Source organism: Brachyistius frenatus, unplaced genomic scaffold (assembly GCF_029030835.1).
Source record: "Brachyistius frenatus isolate BFR_SWC_R1_liver_20210118 unplaced genomic scaffold, ASM2903083v1 Contig_22, whole genome shotgun sequence".
Classification (NCBI taxonomy): Eukaryota; Metazoa; Chordata; class Actinopteri; family Embiotocidae; genus Brachyistius; species Brachyistius frenatus.
The window spans coordinates 2,959,637-2,977,523 of record NW_027210621.1 but is presented as its reverse complement, the minus strand read 5'-3'; the positions used below and the strand labels follow the sequence as shown (position 1 = coordinate 2,977,523).

At 39.4% G+C, this 17,887-nt stretch overlaps 1 protein-coding gene across 2 annotated transcripts in view; it reads left to right on the top strand.

Moving 5' to 3' along the window:
* Positions 1-17,887, top strand: part of ctnna1 (catenin (cadherin-associated protein), alpha 1) — a 296,556-nt gene that overhangs the window by 39,297 nt on the left and 239,372 nt on the right. For both annotated transcript variants that reach the window (XR_011310847.1, XM_069696918.1), the window contains exons 8-15: positions 663-743; positions 1,060-1,212; positions 7,428-7,520; positions 8,459-8,615; positions 9,249-9,449; positions 11,446-11,597; positions 15,373-15,483; positions 17,539-17,720. Coding sequence is in view for 1 of the 2 variants with exons in the window: in XM_069696918.1 (XP_069553019.1) it covers positions 663-743; positions 1,060-1,212; positions 7,428-7,520; positions 8,459-8,615; positions 9,249-9,449; positions 11,446-11,597; positions 15,373-15,483; positions 17,539-17,720 (1,130 nt within the window). In the remaining variant the exon portion in view is untranslated. The remainder of the gene's footprint in view (positions 1-662; positions 744-1,059; positions 1,213-7,427; positions 7,521-8,458; positions 8,616-9,248; positions 9,450-11,445; positions 11,598-15,372; positions 15,484-17,538; positions 17,721-17,887) is intronic.

The following is a 17,887-nucleotide window of genomic DNA, read 5'->3' as shown; positions in this document are numbered from 1 at the left end:
ACTGGAACATATTTTTATACAAATGAATGAATGTTTTTATTTGTCTCGTCATTTACATGACCCATGGAATTATTCACACACATTCATCAACAACAAACCAAAAATGCCGCAATGTATACTCTTAGAAATAGTCCGGATTTTTTTGTTGTTGCTTTTTTCTTTATAACCGACTTGTTTTTTTCTTTTTTTTTCTTTACTGTAATCATTTGCAAAACATTCTTTTTAGAGAAACTAAAGCAAAGACAGAAAATAAGTCGGATCAAGCAAGTATTGTTGAATGATGTTAAAACATTTGTAGTCATCGGACTACTCTATCAATCTAAAACAGTTACAGATAAAGAGAGAAACTAAGGAAGAGGGAACAAGAGTGGGCTAAAGAGAAAGCATTTTGAGAGAGATATGACTTGAAACTACGAACATTCCTATTATCTGCAGATTCTAAAGCCACATTATGTCTGCAGATTTGTTCCTTTTTGCCTTTTTTCGCTCCAGTCCACAGGCTGTTCAATCTTTTCACGTTGGGACACAGATAGATTCAATTCAATCTGATCCTTGGGCTTATCAGGATGTGTGTCACATGAGCATCCGCAACAAATTTGTTGGAAACGTAGCTGTCACTGCACTATACTTCTCACTAATTCCTTTCATTGTTCATGTTTCAGGCAGGAAGGAAGGACAAGAGTGATGCTCTGAACACAGCCATCGACAGGATGACGAAGAAGACGAGAGACCTTCGCAGACAGGTTTGTTTATTTCCGCAAGGTTGAATTTTATGTTTTTTTTCCACTGTGTCTTCAACTCGTCCGTAACCTCAGTGCTTGTGCTCACTGAACTTTTCGTGTCAAAAAAGATCACCACCAAAACAAATATTTTATCTGTAGCTCAGATAGATGACTTGCAATCCTTTTGAAGCTGATGTCTGCCTTCTGTATAAAGTGAAGGTGTAGTGTGCAGTCAGGTCAGCAAGCTGTGTTTTGAGAAATCAGTACATATACAGAGGTTTTGCACAGGGGTATGTATTATTTTTAACAGCGCCTTTTCTTCTTATTCATTCAACAGCTGCGTAAAGCTGTGATGGACCATGTCTCTGACTCTTTCCTCGAGACCAACGTTCCCCTCCTGGTCCTCATCGAAGCTGCCAAGAATGGCAATGAGAAAGAAGTCAAGGAATATGCACAGGTGTTTCGTGAGCATGCCAACAAGCTGATCGAGGTAATGTAAGATTTTCAGTGCTTTCACACTCCAAACCTGATCTGACCCAAATACAGAACATTCAGATTTTTCCTTTCCATCCCATCAGTATTGGAAATTTGAACTTAGCTTAAAGAAAGCATCTGTCTTCATCCAGCTTCTCTGTTTCTTTCAGTGGCTCTGTCCTCAGAGATACCCTTGTCATACAATTTTGAGATCATTTTCCCCTAATGAAAACAGAGCTTTTTTCTTTTGCGGCTGTTCTTGTTCTGTCTGTCTGTCTGTCTGTCTGTCTGTCTGTCTGTCTGTCTGTCTGGCACACACACACAAGCATTCAGAAAAAAAAAAAAGTTGAAATTAGCTGTATTTATTGTGATGCATCAGACCTTTCCAACATAAGATTGGTGTTTCTGTTATCCATAATTTATTATGGTTTTTAAAATGTACTCCATTAGCCCAGTTGAAACATCCATACTTCCAGTGGTGCCGTTTAGAACAACTATACAAATATTTTATTTCTGACATGATAGAAAAAAACCTCTTCAGAAATACATCTTGAAGACGATAACCTGGCTCTTACCCAGAGGAGTATTTTTTTTGGGGGGGGGAGTAGTGACTAGGCTTTTTATCTCCAGTTCTGTATGCATGGCAACAAGACGGCAGATGTAAGGGACAAAGCAATATGATAGACTGGGATAGACAACAAGCAAAGACAAACACCAGCTGTACTCATTTGGGGTCTTTCCTTCAGTTTTTGTAAGGCCTGTGTTTGAACACCATATGCTGACATTTGAAAGTGACTTCTCCCTGTGGGCAAATGGAGATGAGTGTAGCTGGATCAGTAAATTCAGCCAAAGCAGGGCAACAGACACTTTGACCAGGGATACTGCTGAAGAATCAGAGGGAAAAGAGGACCACACTGGGAAGTATAACCTCAAGTAGCTCGTGAAGGCCAGAGTGTCAAATGTGGCATTAGAGCAGGACATTTGAGGACTTTGTTAATATTTCTGCTTATAACACTTTGATGGAATATCTGAAGGAACAGAATGCACAGCTTTGGTTAAAAGTTACTCATGTTACAGATGAAGTTCATTAAATAAAAAACAATTTTTCCGGATAAAAGTGCAGCTGGATATAATGGAGTTACTCTCAATGAACTGGAAGACCTTAGTCTATAAATATTTATGCTGTGTGATGTCCATTTTAGCATAGAAGATGTAGCCCTTGAAATCTCTTGCTATCATGACTTCAACCAGAATATTTTACTTCAACATTCTCCATGTCTGTAAAGTGGAACTGAACTGCTACTTTGGTGTTATTATTACTAAAATATTCATCAGCAATATGTTAATTGGCAAAGATAGTTAAATATTCAAGAAGAACCACTGAATAACATGCCAGCAATTGGATAAACTTAAGTTCTGACTTCTAAATATGATGAAAAACTGTTTTGCTTACCCATTTTAAGTTGTAACTAAACCTAGGGAAAATAACAAAACAAAACACATCATGCTGATAGTCAAGTTATACGTATTTGGAAAGCATGGTTAAAACCAAACCTGCTGGGTAGCTCAGTTTAAAGGTAACTACAAAGTTCTAACCAATAAAACTTGGATCATTTATATCTTGCATGTTTAGTAGCACATGCTGTGCTGCAAACTATGTATTAACAAAAATAAATAAATTCAAAAACACCTTCACCCTCTTTTTTTCCAATTAAAAGTGTGTGTTCCTCTTCAAAAAAGTGCTAGAAGCACAGTCAGTTGACATTTCTTTGCTATATTAAAGCACAACTAGACTATAAATAATTAATGAACACATTTAATGTAATGACAGAAAGGGCATGGATGGAGACAACTGAATTAATTCAAAGTTATGTTCAGTGTGATTATTAGAGGTGGAAAGATCGCATCCATAGGTAATGTAGAGACAGGAACTTATGCCAAATTAAATTGGAACTCAATTGAAGGTAGGGCTGGGTGATATGGACAATATCAAAATCAAGACCAAATACCTCCATACTAATACTGCAGAGATGATTAATGATGTTTTAACAACGTATTTACACAATATGATTTTGGAAAAATAATCATCAGTAATGTGGATATAAGGACTTGGTGTGGGTAACGGCAAGTAACAGAGCTACTCCAACAGTTTTCAGAAAATGACATTGCTTTACTGAATGCAGCCTTTAAAACCATGAAAACACAACATCTGTGCCATATTACATCTAAAATCTGAGATGATGTCTAGTATCATATCACAATATTCATATAATATTCATATGATCTTTTGCCCTATTTAAAGTATTTTTGTTGCCTTACATTTGTAAAAATATAGTTCATTGTATTGAGGATATTATCGATATGTTTATAAACATAATGTTTCATTTTGTCACTTTAGATGAACTCCTTTTTCAGCACTATTGGTGATTGGCAAAAGAACACAGTCATGCATTGTATGAGATTTCAGCAAAAAGCCTTCCTGTAGAGCAAGTCAACATCAGTGCAGTGTTCTGAGTGGTAGCTAATTCACAGTCGAAGTTAGCTTTCACCTCTGACTGAAAATGGTTGACATTTCCCAGCAAATGCATTGTCCAAAGTATGTATTGAACTGTACAGTAAGCTGTTCTGAAAAAGAGCCTCTGCCAAACACCATAGATGTAAATGGATGGAGGTGAAAGGTACCAACCTGTTTTGTTCTTTATCACAAAGAATGAAAATGGTGTAAATGCAGTATGTCTTCTGTTCAGTGGTAGGAACGGCAGCACCACCAATCTCAGGTTCTGTTTGTATGACATCATGAGTTGTGCAAGTGTAGGCTGCCCTAAGGCTAATGGTCCATTAGTTCACACACATTTGTTTGAAAGCCACATTGTGACGGACCCATATTCAGAGAATGACAGGGAAAAAAGAAATGGATTCAATATGACATGCACCAAGCTTGAAGGCTTCCAACCAGAAAATGGAATGGCAGTGACATTAGACAGGGCGCTAGTTTACGTTATTTAGATAAGTTGATGTTTGTTTTGAGTGCTCATTCTGTTTTGATCATGAGCTTTGGAGTGAAAAGCCACTATAAGTCATAGAGATGTGCAACATGACAACTGAAGATGCAGAGACACCTCCATGGACCAGTGATCCAATGGAATAGTATAATCAGAGGTGGAAATTGCCCAACCATATTGGGGGAACCATGCTTTGCATAATACATAATACAAGGACAAGATTGCATTCATAGCTAACAAAATACATCCACCCCTAGCAACCAAGAGAAATATTTACAATCTGGTTTGTACCCCTGTTTTGGCTCCACTTCTTTGCTTTCTGTCTGCATTTTCTGAGCATTTAAAGTAATTGGTCCTCTGTTTATGAAGAAGAATATACATTGTTTTGCATGATATATGAGACGGTATGATTTATTGAAGCTGCATAATGTTGGAATGATGAGACAGTAGTGGTAGACATTTCTCATCACTCTTGTTTGTCATCTCATCGATTTAAAATCTACATAAGATCCATTGTGTTATTCACAGATTCTCACATCTAGCATTTCTTCTAAACCGGTGCACTGATTGGTAGTTAACCCCTTCCACCCTGGAGGTCTCTGTACTCTACCAGACCATATCTATTATTAAAATGCAAGTGGCACGATTTTTAAAAGGTTGCCCATCGTGGTACATTCACTAAAGAGGCTGCCTAGTACTTGTAATGCTAAAATGGATGTGTCTTTTGTTGTACCTCTTTTCTATGGCATCAAATTTGGTTGTGTTGCAGTTGAAATTTTTCAGAACAGGTTCACTAACATTACTGACTCATTATTATAAAGCTTTTTCTCTAATTTCCAGTTTGGATTAGTAATAGGAAATATCAGTTTTTGTTGGAGTTTTTCAAATCTCACTGTGGCCTAATAAGGAGGAATTATCTCACCTTTCTTATCCATACAGCTCACGACTGTGTTTTTTGGCCTAACAGTTTTGCAGCTATTACGGACAAATTTATGGATGCTTTTTCATGTGGAAATGAAAAAGAAAGGATAGTGACTTAATGGGTTTAATGATGCACCATGATAAGGATAACGTTTATCTGATTGTCTGTTCTTTGTGTAGCTTCATAAATGGAAAAAAAAAAACGTCATTTATTGGTCTGCTGCATTAAGTGGCAATTACAAATATTGCCTCTCATGTTAAAACGGTTGTCGTGGTGTAAGAAGTTTAGGATTAAAGTAGTAAAATATAAAGATCAGAAAAGGTTTATGTGACTCTGTAGCATGAAAAAGCTGCTATTGTATTTTTCTGTGGAAAGAAAAATACAATTTATGCAGGTGCATTTTGTAATTGTTTGCATAGACTCATCTAAGAGTCTGGCTCCTCTGATACTTTAAATGATGTGGTCGAGTACTGCAAAGTGGAACAACATTTGTACAGTTGAGGGTGGAATTTTCCTGTTTGGTTCCTCTTGTCTTTTGTTTTGCCTCTATGCTAAAATGGCTCCTCTCCCAGTGGTTCACAGTGAGTGTTAGTAAAAACTTAATGTGAGAGATCATGAAAGTAAAAACACAGGTCTCTCCATAAAGTGCTAGCTTTCCTTTCCATAACCACTCTCTCATCCTCATGGATTACTGAATGCTCTCCCTTTGCTCGTTATATGTGTTTGCATAATGACGTAGGTTATGTGTATATATCAATGTTTCAGTGCTTCATCAGTGCAGTGAAATAAGTGCTTCTCATCAGCAAAATTGCTCTGGAATGTTGAGGTGGGGGTCGGGCGTCTTGTAGAGCTAAAGAGTTGGAGGAGAGGATCTTTCATACTCTTATTCGCTCTACCACTCTTGCAGAAGCAGTGAGGCGTTCCACCCCCGGCTCTTTAATAGAGAATCCTTTTTCTTTTCTTCCTTTTTCAAGGCTCATTTCCATAGGTTTGTCCCACATGTATTTGCTTTTTTAATAGTTTTTTTTTTATTTTATTTTTTTATCTCCAAGCTTCAAACTTCCCATGCCAGAACCCAATGTAGTTGAGGAGGACACAAACAAGCAGCTTTGCTGTCTTGTTTTGAAAAAAATTCAAAAAACAATAAGTTGGATTTTTAAATGCAATTTTCTGCTTTGGTGTTGCCCAATGTGACTTGTGAAGATATGTGTTTAAATGCAGTTTCTGATCCTACTTCCTGACAGTTCTGTTGCATTCTGTTTTAAATATTCTGGTAAAACCAGGGTTTTGTTTACAATGGCAGTGATAGTCCCTGTGCTTATGTTGCTTTGTGACCCAGATCTCAACAAGTAAAGTGAGCAAAATATAACAGCTTGATGGCTGAAAATAAAAAAATAAGACCCAAGCTGTTAAAAAAAACCAAAAAAAACTCACTGTCCCTATTCCTGCTGTTGTGCAGTGATGAGTTGTTTTTTGCCTTTGTAATTGATTATGTTTCAGCAAAAAAAAATAATAAAAAAAAAATTCCATTTGATAATCCCATTTTGGCACAGTTCCTCCGATCCCGAGCATTCTGTTTCAGCATTGTTACCAGCACATTCCAACCAACAAATGGGAATCTTCAAAGTCTCTGACCTAAATTTTTGTGACTATAAGAATATGCATAATGTTACTGTGCAAGATGCAAGAATATTTAGAAATAATTGTAGGAGAGTTTGATTTGTTGGTCAGTACATGGAAATATACTCACAAACCATAAATGTTGGCAGCTGCAAGCAAGACTTGCTGAGCTCAGCACTCTAGTTTTCATTCCACTGCTCAGTTTTTGAAAGTGTCAGGAATATTTGCCTCTCCGGGAGCGTAATGGCAATCTGGCAGTCTAGTGATTTACTCACTGAGAAGAATCACGTCCTTGAGTTACCAGCTACAACTTACATTTGCATTACTATTTTTTGGGAAACGAGTACAGCATTTTTATTTTATCTGTTCATTCAGCAACAGATTTGCTTTTGTTTTTTCCCTCCTACTGCTCTGGTTTCCCCCTCTGCCATCATATTGTATCATTTTAGCAGCTTTATAAATTAATCCTCAGCAGTGGGTTTGTATTCCACATGGATTAGTTGCATTGCAGGGCTGCTCTATTTCTGATAGAGAAGAATTCCTAAAACAGGCTACCATAATGAACTTATCCAAGTTTAATTATGTATCTATATATTGCCTTTTTTGTTTGTTTTATCTCAAAATAAGTCGATGTAAGACTCCTTCTCTTTGGATAATGAATACATTTTTTGTGTGTTTTCTTTTTAGGTGGCCAACCTGGCATGCTCCATTTCCAACAATGAGGAGGGTGTAAAGCTGGTCCGCATGGCCGCATCTCAACTGGAAACTCTGTGTCCCCAGGTACCGAGCTGTTTTCCCCCCAACTTCGACCCAGCTCACTGATTGTGAACATCTTTGGGAGCTCAGTGGACATTAATAATGATGCTCCTCCATTTTTATTTTTTTTTACTGGGGGACTACTTGCATAGTTTTTTTTTTAGTTTTTTTTTTAACCCTACTAGATAATATTCCGTCGTTTGTACTAGATTGGCTCAACCAAAGGGACACAATCTAAACCACGGGTCTCCAACCAGTAGAATTGCGATCTACCAATAAAACAAAGAAGCTCTCAGAGGGGAAAAAAAGGTTGGACACCCCTGCTCCAAACACTATGCTGCTGTGATTGGTTGATTCACTGTCACTCAGCTGGTCTCTAACCCTATCCCTCGCCTTAATCCTATCGTAATCCCTCCCACAACATAACAATCAGTCACACTCCGTGCGTCTCTACTGGTCTAGCACCAGCTTCAATTGCCGTTTTGCAATTACCACACCTTAATTGGTATCAAATTAAGGTCAAAATCACATTATGCCGAATACAAATAACACATCTGGCTTGGTTGTCAATCTTATTACCATTGAGCTCATGAGCTCACAAGCTTTACCGTACCAACTACCTGTCCCTCATCTCTACTTCAGGGCCATGCCAGCTCTCTTCACTATGCTGCCACGGCTCTGATGAATCTCATCTAATGACTCCCATCCATCTTGAGCTGTGATATGCACAGATGTGTCTTCCCCAAAACAAGCAGCTCTTAGTTTCTTTCCACTCAGTCCTTCAAAACACTCGTCTGTCTATAATCACTCCAAGGAAGGAATTTGCTTCGTGATGCAATCCTAACATTGAGGCTGGGGAATGGGGGTGTTTTTTTTTTTTTCGTGCAATCAACCTATGCTAATCTTGTGGCTAAGGGCTGTGCTGTAATTGAGCTTTAATGGTTGTAATTGGGTGGTTACAGGTGATTAATGCAGCGCTGGCCCTTGCTGCCAAGCCCAACAGTAAGGTGGCCCAGGACAATATGGATTTGTTCAAGGACCAGTGGGAAAAGCAGGTCCGTGTCCTGACTGATGCTGTGGATGACATCACCTCAATTGATGACTTCCTTTGTGTGTCTGGTAAGTGAGGTTTATTTGTGAAGGATAAAAAAAAAAATGTCATACTGTGGGACTGATCTGGATTTGTGATGTTTTAAAATGTAAAAATAGACAATATGGTTTATTAACCATATCTGTGGTGTTCGTCTTCTCTGATGAGTCACATCTACCAAAGCTGACTGGCCTCTACAGAGGGAAGCATAGCAGCATCAGTAGAACTACATCTTAGATTGACATCCTGTCACGCGTGTTAAAGCACACAAATGGTTTGTCAGGCATACCCTTAAAGAGTTCTCATTAAGCATTTAGCAGAGTGACTTCTCTCACCTCCAGCCAAGGACAGACTGTCATTTACACTGTAGAAATTAGCATTTTACAGGAGCCCCATTAATAAGCAGTCTGAGAATTTGTCTTGCGCTCTCCCCACTATATACGTAAGCATCCCAGTGGCCCTTTTAATTTCCTGACTATGTATTTTCTTGTTGTTACTTATATAAACATGTTCCATCTTTAATTAAAGCATGTCGTGGATGAAAAAAGATGAAGTGCCATCTCAAGTAATCTTCTCTCCATGCAGGCAGGCTGATTGCATGCTTTCAACATGTTTGACTAATAAAATGTATACACGACTAACCACATATCATACGTCCCCAGAGAACCACATCCTGGAGGATGTGAATAAGTGTGTCATTGCTCTGCAAGAGAAAGATGTGGATGGTTTGGATCGCACTGCTGGCGCTATTCGAGGCCGTGCTGCCAGAGTTGTCCATGTGGTCACTTCTGAAATGGACAATTATGAACCTGGAGTCTACACCGAGAAGGTCTTGGAGGCCACCAAGCTCCTCACGAACACAGGTACCAAAGAAACATAATGATGTAATTGCTGCCAACAGACTGTATTTACACCTAAATAAGGAACTGAATAATCAATAAGTTAAGACTGTTTTCAAGTTTGGTTACTGGTGAGACATTCCCACGCTGGCACCAGTAGTACGTGTTTACGTTACCCAGCAATGTTTGCACTAATTCATGCAAATTTCAACCAGTCTTTTGTAATTACTCTTCCTACTTGAAGGGGTAGCTTCAATAAGCAGCGAGCAACACGGTGGCAGAACAATTTGTCCGTTGTCAGATCTGGAATGGCTTCCCCCTCTTTAGGCTGGACCCATTAGCAGTCAAGAAAGGCAGGCAGGTTTTCTTAAGTCCTTTTCAAAATGAAATTATAGGAATCACCTTTTGTTTTCGAACGGGTGCGCGGGACAGCCAGTAAGCTCTGATCAGAAGACCTAAGTGACCTACTGGTGGTGTAATGTTGGACCAGGTCAATTATATATTCTGGGGCGTGACCATGGAGGGCCCTATAAGTAACAACAAGGATTTTGAACTGGATCCTGAACCTAATGGGCAACCAGCAGGTTCTGGTTTTGAAACAACACATTTTAGTTTGCCAATGTTTCTGAGGTGAAAGAAGCATGTACGGGTGAGTGATTTGACATGCGACTAAAGACATGGATTGGTCAAAAATATCACCACGGTTTTTAAGGTTGGACTGAACGGCTGAGGAAAGGGATCCAATACACAGAGACACCTTGGTGGCTACACTGTCTGAAGCTAAGATCAGGACCTCAGTCTTGTCTGCATTAAGCTGTAGGAAGTTGTCAGCCATTCAGTCCTCAATGGCAGTCAGCCATTTGTGCAATAGGTGAAGTTTGTCAGGTTTAAAGGACATGTACAGTTGTATGTCATCAGCATAACAGTGATACGATATTCCTTTTGAACTGCTTTATAATTTGGCCTAGAGGGGAGCACATACAGTGCTGATAAAATGGGACCCTGGAAAGAGCCCTGAGGCACACCGCAGGACAGAGCTGCTGTTTCAGACATGTAGGGACCCAGCGACACAGTCCATTAATAGTATATTTAACACGGATAACATTGCAATGTTGCTCCTTTGTGACTTAGTTCATGTTAACTGATTTGAAAGAGTCATTCGTAGAAGGTTGATGAAAGTCATCACTGTGGCTGTAAAAATCTCTATGACCAGATTGCTTGTTTCCTTCGTAACATCGTTTTCATACAGAAGCCTGCCGGTTGTAAACAGTCTGTAAGCACAAAACCAAATCCTCTTTTGTTTCTCGATCCCACTGCTTCATCCCTCCACGTCAACACCCTAACATCTATGCCACTCCCATAAAGTAGCAGCTAAATCCGAAATATTGAATATTAATGCAAATGTGCTGAAGAGCCTTCCAGAGCAGTTATCAAATTGTCAATGATGCACAATACATGCCCGCTGGGGCAGCTTTGTGAAGCCTTGTATTGGAAAACTCTGTTATGCCAAATCAGGGATCTGTTCTCTTCAGCTTCGTGTTCCATACCAACAATGAAAAATTCCTCCAGAGAAAACTATCTTTAGTTGCACTTGAATTTTGTTTCTTTTTTTCAACAGAACTTAATTAGTACTTATTAGTATCTTTGAGGAGATCACCGATAATAATCACAAATATTATTTCCCCAGTAGATTTGATGTTTTTTTGTCAAATGGTTTATGATAACCTGCAATGTCAAGAACAATGTCACAGCTGTAGATAAGTGGGCCAATGTAAACCGCTCTGTTAAATTCCCACCTGACTGCTAATGCTTTCACAATCTCACTTCCTCTTTTTTGGTTGTTTGTTGGAATTGGCTAGACTGTGAGTTTGCGCAACATATAGCTCTGACTTTTTCAAATATTGATAAAGTTCAATACTATTTACACCATGATTTTTTTTTAGGTTCTGTTCTCTGTGTTTTTGGGGGTGAATTTTCATTGACGTTTTCTTCTTCCACCCTTCATCTCGGCTTCCTTCAGTCATGCCACGGTTCACCGAGCAAGTGGAGTCTGCTGTGGAGGCCTTGAGTGCAAACCCCTCACAACCTGTGGATGAGAATGAGTTCATTGATGCATCCCGTCTGGTATATGATGGCATTCGTGACATTCGTAAGGCTGTCCTCATGATTAGGGTAAGTTGCACTCATTTTATTTTTCTTCAGCTCTGCAATGTAAGACTTGATTTTCCCCCCTGCCAGGAGTTTAAAACCAATAATTCTGATCCTCAATGATGCTATATCGTTTTCCCTATAACCTACTAAATCTGGACAGTGTGGGTTCCAGACTGTCAGGAGTAAATAATGCTACCTCACATTTCATTAGAACCCAGCCGATATTTCGGCCAGCTCTTGTTGAATGATATTGGCCTGTTACAGTTATGCCGGTGTTGCCGTATGTTGCCCGATAGACAAGAAATAAAACTTTGTCAGTACAGATTATAATGCATACTGTACTGTATACAGTACATATAGGTAAAGAAACCAATGTTTCTCCTAGGCAGACAGTCTTAAGGAGACCGGACGCGCCTCCTTTAGCAGTTAGAGGTTGAGGTTTGTCTATTGATAGCTAAACTTTGGGCTTTTATTTATGTTTCCCTGTGTCCACCCGGTGTTCTGCTGCGCTGAGTGTCTGTGTGACAGAGAGAGCGCAGAAGAGCAACAGTACAGAAATTAGCGTGACTTTGAGTGACAGAAAAATGCATGAGCTCCTCTTACGCTCAACTGAAATGAAACAGGTGCACAAGAAATGAATTAACCATTAACAGACATTGGATGTAGTTTCAAACATTGGAGCAAAAGTCAGATAATCCTCAATATTGTGAGAGTCCTGGGTCATTGTAGTGTAACGTGTGGCCAGCGATCTCTGCACCAGATGGTGATTTTAATAGTATGTGAGAAACTATACGTTTGGTCCTGGAAGCCAGTGATTAACTTGTCTCAGGCAAGAGCTGACCTAATTGACCAGACTCGCAATCTACTGTAACAACAGCCTCAGTTGTCTGTGGGTTAATGGCTTTTGCTTGAGTAGAACCATAACTGAGACAGATGGGTACCACTGAAGCGTTACCCAATTGACTGACAATGAGCTGACAACAAAACCCATTGCAGCTTTAAAGAGTGAAATGGATACTTCTTAAAGCTTTATAGCATGACTACGTTAACTACTTGAAACTGCCACGTTTGATTTGTTATAAAGCAAGTAAGTTGATTTGTTGAAGCCACTTCTCATGTGTAACAGTTCCTAATTATGTATTTATTACGGTGAGTTACAATGTGCTGGTTGGTTGTATTATGCCATCTTCCATTATTTTCCACACTTTCATCTTTTGAATTGGAATCATTAGTTGTGACAGCACATTTTGTGTTGACAGTGGTGCTCCGATAACTGCTTTGGCTCTCGTTAATAATGCTGCTCAGACATAGACAAAAAAATAAATTAAAGCTGGACCATTATGCTGTATTTGCATTATAATAAGTAACTGATTTAAGATGGGAGGTTTTAATTAGCATTCTTTAGTTGGACTGCAAGCCTGAGTACTATATTCAATTCCATCTGCCCCAGCTACAGTCTTGTTATCCAGATTGATTAAGCTGTTAACACGGAGGCCTATGGGGTTGAACACCACCTCATGGATGAGTGGGTGTGTAGGTGTGCATGTGTTAAAATTAACAGAGGATTTATGAAGAACCTTGCATACTTATAATTTATCCATCAGATTTATTCTGCCATTAACTGCCAGCTGGAGAAAGTGATGATACTCCACTCAAAATGCATCCATTATCTAAATATAAAAAAAAAGCAGTCCAGTTCCCATGGGTTTGCCAGGATTTCTTGATCAGGTGCGAGATAATCACCAAAGGCTTTGTGTTGATTATTTAGCAGGAAATGGCTTAGCTTTTTTAGCCTTGTAGTTATGGTATTTCAATCGGCATCTACACAACACTCTTCAGCTTACTTTTAATTGCTCTCGTTTATAATCAAATTACAAGTGTAACAAAAACATTCATGTCCATCTAGAAGAAACCCGTGCTGGCGGAACAGTCCTTCAAGTGCACAGTTTACATGTGAAATAAGACATGCTGTGCTCCGGGTCCAAAGAAATATTAAATACTCCAAATCAGCTGAGCTGAGATGGCTGAGACATGAGACACAAGAACACTCTCTATCAATTTTTTCTATAAACACTCACATGCATGTGCAAAAGAGGAGCCTGGTCTTAAATCAAAACAGACAAGTGTGTGGCCGGGGCTCCTTAAGATGGACACGTCTTTAACCCCTATAAGTGGAGCACAGACAGTCTGTGCTGGAAGTCCCTTGTATATTTGACAGGCAGATAGATCCCTCTCCCCACCTGCAGCGACATCACAGAATATGCCTCCCAGACATGAACCTGTCTCCAAGTCAGAGAGCCACTGACAGTTAGATACAGGGGGCAGCTGTCGTTACCTTAGGATTTGTGCAGCTCATCACAGCCCAAGGTGATATTGCTGGCTCTGTCCTAAAATTAAAAAAAAAATCTGCTTGACCCACAGAGGCTATGAGCAAAATGTCATAGAAGAATAACAGTGGGAGTTTGACTTTTGAAGTGGCCTATCTTTATATTAGAGCAGATAAAAATACTAGATAAAACTAGGCCTGCTTTCTGGCTTTGTCACGATCCTGTAATTTCAGCTCTCCCCGTCTTCTCTCAATTATCACACTTCAGATACCATCTGGTCATGTGTGCCTCACAGAGGTGAAACGTCGTATTTCAGCTTTCACACACAGTGGAGATTCTGGACATTATTTAATTAGATATTGATTAATATATTTTACCACAGCATGGAAAATGGTATTACGATTTCAATGTCACAGCAGTAAATTCAGTCTGCTGTTTTTTGTGAATATGCAGGCCATTGTTGTCACATCTCTACAGGCATGTCCCATTGGGTGCCCACCATCAGCTATCATTTCTGAGCCTCACACATTCACAGGGTTATCTGTTGCACAGGCCACAGCAGGGGATATCTGCCCCACTGAACAGCATTGTCTGGGTTGAAAGAGATGCCTGTTAGTCACTACAGCTTTATATCTGAAACCATACCCCTGGTCTCTTGAGAACAAGAGCGTCTCTACATTCCATAAAGCAGTGTAAGGTTGTTCAGAGACCTTCAGCTATTTTTAGATGTGAGGGCTCCAAATCCATTACAGAAGGGAGGTATTGAGACAGCTGGATAAGCACAAGTAGGGGCACCGGCGTGATAATGGACCTTTATCCATCCACATCATCTTCCCTGTGCCTATATCACCACCAAATACATTTTCCTGTCAGTCAGTATTGTATTTTGCCTTAAGCATGACCTATTGAGATAGAAATTCTTTTGAATATTAATGTTTATGGAAAAATCGTTGCCCATGGCTTGTTTTGTATTCAGGGCAGGGGAAGAGGTAAGGCATCAGAGATGAAGTAGAAAAGTTCCAGAAGAACACAATTCATGGCTCCACCCGCCTTTCTACAGATAGCAGCGACAGATGGGCCTCCATAGCGTTTCCCTCCCAATATGTTTCATACCAGCTCGTACCTTCATTTTCCCTCTCAAAATGCACAGGCAGCACATTACACTTGATTTACAAATTCATTTGGTGTTTACAGTTTCTGTACCCAGCTATGGGGAAGGAGACATTTATCTGATGCTGCCCTGGCTGGCAGCACCAGGGCATTTCTCATAGATAGTAAGCAGGTTTCTTATTTAATAGTGCTCACAATGCTGTAGTATGCCAATATTATTTTATGTTCTCCACTGACTTACAAATGGCTTTTTCTCACCTTATTCTGCTTTATTTACCATTTCTCTTCTTACTTTTCACTCATGGACATTTGGCTCCTGTTGATTTCTCCTTTGCTACGTCTCTGTTGTCCCATTACAGACTCCAGAGGAATTGGATGACTCAGACTTTGAGACTGAAGACTTTGATGTTCGCAGCAGGACCAGTGTGCAGACAGAGGATGACCAGCTTATTGCCGGCCAAAGTGCACGTGTAAGTTGTACATTTCTTCTGATAGTATTTGCAAACACTCCTGAGTCTCATTTCCTTCCTCTGACATCTTTAGTTGTCAAATAACATAAACAATACCTTGAGGGAAATGAATAAAAGGTTCAAAGGAAAAATACAAACATGTTGAAAGTACCATTTTATTTGCCATATAAGAAAGTGCATTCACCAGTGTCTCAGAACAAAGGCGTATTCAAAGATAGTTAGATATTCACTTACAAGCTTTTGTTATGCTTCAGGTACTGAGATGAATACTGCCATCCAACTTAAGTAAATTTATGTGGCATGTTTAACAAGGCATCGGAGAAAAAAATGCTCATCACTTTCCCGGTAGACTGAAATTTTTCTTAGAATACGACATTATCCAAAGAGCAATTTGTTGTCTCTTTCAAAAGGCTTTAGTTTTAGAAAAGAAAAGATACTTTGTCATTTTTTGTTTGTAGAAATGCTGATTTATGTACAAACCTTAGTAACAGGGTTCTCGTGTTAATGCTGTCCCAAACAGATATTCTTTCAAACACTCAATCCCCATACTTAGTGTTGAAGGGCTATACACAGTTGGCCTTGCACCAAAATAGCTAATGTGACTCAAGTATTTGAAAATAATTTCCCCTAATGCAGCTCTTGCGTAAAATTGGGTCCCATTTATTGTGTTGAAATAGTTGTTACCCATTATTCAAAGAATTTATATTTTGTGTAGTCTCGGTTATCCATGGCATTTGGTTTTCAGACACTGTGTCCTTGTCTGAACCAGTGAATTTGAGTTGGTATTTGATATGTTGAATGTTCAGGTCAGACTTCACTCTGCAAGAAACCTAAAAAGACTCCTAGCAAATAAGTCTGCAATTTATTTCCCTGTTAATGGATTCGGTGAAATAAAGTTAGGATCTAAGCTCTCATGTTGTTGGATAAGCTGCTCGGACTGTCCTTTCGGTCCTTTACATGCCGCTGTTGTAACGACAAAATGTCCCCTTGCAGGATTAAGTATCTATCCATTTATCCATCTATCTATCTGTCCATCAATCAATCATTATACTCGGTAATAGTCAGCTGTAAAGACCAGTATTGTCATCGTCTGTGGTTGAACCACAAACCACTCGAGTCCATTTTAAGCTCGACTTAATCGTTACTTTAGAGGCGAACTGCATTAATTATTTAAAGACCACAGAGTAATAAGTTAATCTTAAAAATCCCTCATGGCAGAGTGATCCATAAGTACATTTTCAAGAGATTTGTTTTGATCAGCAAAGATTATCTGACTGTTTTGTGAGGTAGAATGTTTTCATATTTTCCCTGCCTAAACAGCTTTATTCAAGCTTAGGTGACTCCAGAGAGAGAGTCCTATTTACCAGTAATGGAATGAACACTCTTGCGATGATATTCGATTTCCTGCTCTTAAGTGTCTGCCTACTTTGGCCCGACAAGCTCATCCATTGAATGTCTGATTGCCTGTTTGAAAGCTGCCCTTGAACTTCCCAGCCCAAGCGGATGTATAGAAATGATGTTAAACACGTTGGCATGTGATATCAAGTATTGCTAAACAAATGACCTTATATTGATCTTCTTCAGCTGCCAGAGCCACTGGGTTCGATGAATGTATATTTTTCCATCACACGTTGCATATTACTCAGTAACTTTGAACACTGTTTTGAACCCTGCCTTGTATTAATAAAAACTAAGGCAATCGGTGATATCGACCTTAGTGCAAGGATATTTATATGATTCATTCAACCGTTTTTCAGTCTTTAAACTTCATTCCCACGTGCCCATTTTGATTATTAGAAATCAGCACCAAGAGCACAGGTTCCCGTCCTAATTGTGGGTTATCAATTAAGTTTGTAAAACAACAACAAAAATGCAAGAATGTAATAAGTAAATCACAGAGTAGTGTAATACAACATAGTACCACAATACCTTTCTCTCTTGTGTCAAACAAAACCATTCTCTTGCTTGCCAAAAAACCAGTATGCATGGCCTCAGCAACACTATGTTGAGGTCTTGTGTGCTAACCCTCTACAATTTCCATAATTCCTCCTTCAGGCTATCATGGCCCAGTTGCCCCAGGAGCAGAAGGCAAAGATTGCAGAACAGGTGGCTAGCTTCCAGGAAGAGAAGAGCAAGCTGGATGCGGAGGTATCCAAGTGGGATGACAGCGGCAATGACATCATTGTGTTGGCTAAGCAGATGTGCATGATCATGATGGAGATGACAGACTTCACCAGGTAAGTGTGGACGAACAGCCTGGCTTGTAACCAAAGTTATTTTTCTGTCTTAGCAAATGGTAGCCCATTTTATGATTGCATGTATTTTGGGTATTTGTCTTGGTGTCTTTATAGCGCTTTCTTCATGCACGGGGCCCATATACAGTACATATGTCACCTTACCCTTT